The following is a 3,983-nucleotide window of genomic DNA, read 5'->3' on the forward strand; positions in this document are numbered from 1 at the left end:
TGGAGTACATTGCACCCGAGGTAGGGGGCTGGGGCTGGGGCTGGGGCTGGGGCTGGTGGGGTGGAGTACATTGCACCCGAGGTAGGGGGCTGGGGCTGGGGCTGGGGCTGGGGCTGGGGCTGGTGGGGTGGAGTACATTGCACCCGAGGTAGGGGGCTGGGGCTGGGGCTGGGGCTGGGGCTGGTGGGGTGGAGTACATTGCACCCGAGGTAGGGGGCTGGGGCTGGGGCTGGTGGGGTGGAGTACATTGCACCCGAGGTAGGGGGCTGGGGCTGGGGCTGGTGGGGTGGAGTACATTGCACCCGAGGTAGGGGGTATTACATTGCGCCCTGCGTGTTAACCCCTCCTCTCTCTCTCAGATCCTGCTGGGACAGAAGTACTCGTTCTCTGTGGACTGGTGGTCGTTCGGCGTGCTGCTGTACGAGATGCTGATTGGCCAGTCTCCCTTCCATGGGGATGATGAGGACGAGCTGTTTGAGTCGATCCGCATAGACACTCCTCACTACCCCCGTTGGATCACGAAGGAGACCAAGGACATCCTGGAGAAGGTGTGCCTGCTCTCTAGCACCCTCTTCTCCTCCATCTCTGTCTCTCCCCCTCCATCTCTCTCTCCCCCTCCATCTCTGTGCCTCAACCTCAAGTATAAGATTTCAAAACGAAGCCGGTAAATGAATTTGGATAAGATATCAATATATCAGGACTACTGGCCATGACTCCTTGGTGATCAATCACACTGACATTGTTACATCCCTGTCCCACTGCTTCAAAGTGTGCTTCCCTTCATCAGCTAACAGAGCAATGATCTGAATGTGAGTGGCTGTGTACGGAGCTGCAGGGGAGCCTGGCACAGCATTCTCATTGGAAAGCGCCCTGGCGCGTTTCCTTGTTAATTCGCTCCCTTTTATTTCCGCAGCTGTTCGAGAGGGAACCAACGAAGAGGCTTGGCATTGTAGGAAACATCAAACTACACCCCTTCTTTAAAACCATCAACTGGACTGCCCTGGAGAAGAGAGAGGTGGAGCCCCCATTCAAGCCCAAAGTGGTACGAACCAAACCCATTCATTACCTGTCGGGACAAACCAAAAAGTAGTTGAAGTGGAGATTTGAGTTCCACTCCTAAGAAAGCTGCTTATAATAATAACTCCTGAGGGTCTCTGAGAGTCTCCCCTGGTAAAGGCACGACCATGTGGTGTGCAGGGGGAGTCTTGCATCCTGGCCAGATGCCTGGTGAGCTCATAAAATGCCCACACCCTGTACAGATCTCCTGGCAATTGGCTTGGCTTTACAGGGATGGGGAAAAGACTCCCATTGCATAGCGGTTTGATCCATTCCTGGTTTTGCTACGAATTTAATAAGAAACACCTTGTAGTAAAACCTGGAAGAGGTGAAACCGCTATGCAACAGGAGTCATATGCCCTTCGCTGCGGTGGGATCGGAGGACACCCACTGACCGTCCGGGCTCCTGAGCTTTTGTGGGAACGTGATTGGACACTCTAAATTGGGGACAGAAACAGGGGTAAAATAATACTTAAAACAAAACCAGATTCCAGAACACCCAACCATGACCCCTGACCCTTAACCCTCAGTGGTGCAAAAAACAAACAGTGGCTTACCAGGCACAGGATGACGAGCGTTCCCACTGGGTACAGGATGAGCAGATCAACCCCTTCATTCAGAGCTTTCAGCTCAACACTAAACACGTTTCTCTTCCCTCGACAGAAATCGCCCAGCGACTGCAGTAACTTCGACAAGGAGTTCCTGAGCGAGAAGCCCAGGCTGTCCCACACCGATAAGAACCTCATCGACTCCATGGACCAGACAGCCTTCAGCGGCTTCTCCTTCATCAACCCCAAGATGGAGAAGCTCTTGTAGAAGTGAAGCCGGACACCGTCGCTCCTGGGGTTCAACACTACCCCTTCGGTTATTGACAACTTATTAGGCCTTGATCGATTATCTGACCCAAAAGCGATTGGTACGATCTGTGATTGATCGTGTTTCCGATTGGGACCTGAAGATAAAACGGACCAGCGCCGCTGCTACCGAGAAGTTCTGTCCCTCTCTCTTCCTGTAGAAAACCAGACACTCCATTAAAAAAAGCCTGGGAGGTGCGAGTGCTAACCGGGCCTTATTTCAGTGCAGCCCCCCCCCCCCTTCTGCTGTAAGGGAAAAGAGAGGTACGGTTTTATTTGAAAAAGTTAACAAGTGAAAAGAAGATCTTCAGGATTGATCGTGATCATCTGTAGCCCATATATTGATAACCGAAAATGTTTTTATCCTCCAACCCTGACTGTACCTGGGTTCCAACGTCCGTCAAATGCAAGACGGGTAGATGGAGCGATAGATAGATAGGTATGTAGATAGATAGATAGATGACAGATAGATAGATAGATAGATAGATAGATAGATAGATAGATAGATAGATAGATAGATAGATAGATAGATAGGTAGGCAGGTAGTGGGATTGATAAGATACAAACAGAGATGGGGCATGTCCAGTGTTATATAACAAAGTGAGTGGGATGTGGGGAGGACAATCTGCTGTAAACCTGCTATAGATATTATAGAGATAGAGATGATATATAGAGATAGGTATAATAATCTAACAAGAATAATGTACTGTATTGTGATAGTAATTTACCCAAATCGACCCTCACTCTCACACGGTGACGAGAGCACAACATGATTGTTACTAGATAGTATTTTCTGCATGCGACGGGTTGCCAGGGTAATGTTCTTGTGTGTATGTAGTCTGTCGGTGAGGATTATTATTTTATTATTTTCTCTGGGGTGTGCGGTGATTCCCAGCTCCAGACCTGTCTTTGTTACAGCCAGCACTTGTATTTATTTGAATCCTGCGCTGCATTCCTCTGCACAAACATTGCTCTGTGTGCGTGTTTTAAAGAACGAGACGGCCCCTCCGACGCTGCGCACACACAGGACGGTGGCAGGCTGGCTCCAGGCGGGGGCAGGGTTATTTGAATTGCAGTACAAACCTGGGCTGCTGGTGGGAGCCCCTGTTCTGTTGTATCAGATGATTGGGAATGCGTGTGATGTTACGTGAATGTAGTTCTCATACGAGAAGAGAAATAGTAAGATGCTGTACATATTCTATTGCTCTAGCAGACATGTTATTATTGGTGTGTTACAGAAATGCTTTTTTTTTTAAAAATCTCTAATAAAGTTAAACATCACAGACACGCGCTTCGCTCGCCTTTTCCTTTCCAGGCTCTTGGCAGCACTGACCACCTTTGGGAAGATGTGGAACACTGCACCACACCAGATTTCCTCCTTCTGAAAATAAACCAGAGACTACATCACTGCTCTCTCAAATTAACCAACAGGGGGCCCAGAGAAGATAGGAGGGGGGGGGTCAGAATGGAAGCTGGGGGTGTTGCTGCCTGGAGAGAAGAGGAATGGGGTAAACTGTGCTTTTCTTTAATTATGCATTCACAAGGTTCTTACTTCATACAGACAACAGTACTCTAGAATCCACAGGAGAAGAATCTTTAAAAGACACTCCTGCCTGCATAAGTGCAGTTCTCCCCGACTAGTTTTAAAAACAGATACAGAGTCCCAGCTTCCCTCACATGTGTTGCCAACTCATTCCAAAGTTAGCAGTATGAGATTACTTTCCCTTTCCAGGGATTGCACACTTCTGGAATCATGGATCTTTAAGATAAGCATCTATTTTTGTTTCTATACAATAATAAATAAAGAGAGACAGATAGTGCCATCTTGCGTCCAAAAACTTAATGGGGTCAGGAAACTGCCTGTCTGGCAAAAAACTTTAATGTGGAAGTTCTATAGAATACTACTATTGTACTACATTTAAACACGTTGTTTTTTATTAAATATGCCTCGGATTACAATTTAATTGCATCTCATAGAAAAACAAAACTCCTTTTTAAATTAAATAATGTTTGGGGGGGGGGGGGGGGGGGGGGGGGGGGTGAAGAGCAGAACAAAAGCACGACAAGAAAGGA

General features: G+C 48.0%; 1 protein-coding gene across 8 annotated transcripts in view; it reads left to right on the forward strand.

Moving 5' to 3' along the window:
- Nucleotides 1-3,195, forward strand: part of LOC117412065 (protein kinase C delta type) — a 30,815-nt gene extending 27,620 nt beyond the window's left edge. For 6 of the 8 annotated variants that reach the window (XM_059000027.1, XM_059000029.1, XM_059000030.1 and 3 more), the window contains 3 exons: nt 360-548; nt 914-1,042; nt 1,720-3,195. In XM_059000027.1, the coding sequence (XP_058856010.1) occupies nt 360-548; nt 914-1,042; nt 1,720-1,872 (471 nt within the window). In that variant the 3' untranslated portion in view covers nt 1,873-3,195. The remainder of the gene's footprint in view (nt 1-359; nt 549-913; nt 1,043-1,719) is intronic. The other 2 variants (XR_009308855.1, XR_009308856.1) reach the window with 2 other exon arrangements.
- Nucleotides 3,196-3,983: the final 788 nt, after the last annotated feature.

The sequence above is a fragment of the Acipenser ruthenus genome, chromosome 25 (genome assembly GCF_902713425.1).
Source record: "Acipenser ruthenus chromosome 25, fAciRut3.2 maternal haplotype, whole genome shotgun sequence".
In the NCBI taxonomy this organism is placed as follows: domain Eukaryota; kingdom Metazoa; phylum Chordata; class Actinopteri; order Acipenseriformes; family Acipenseridae; genus Acipenser; species Acipenser ruthenus.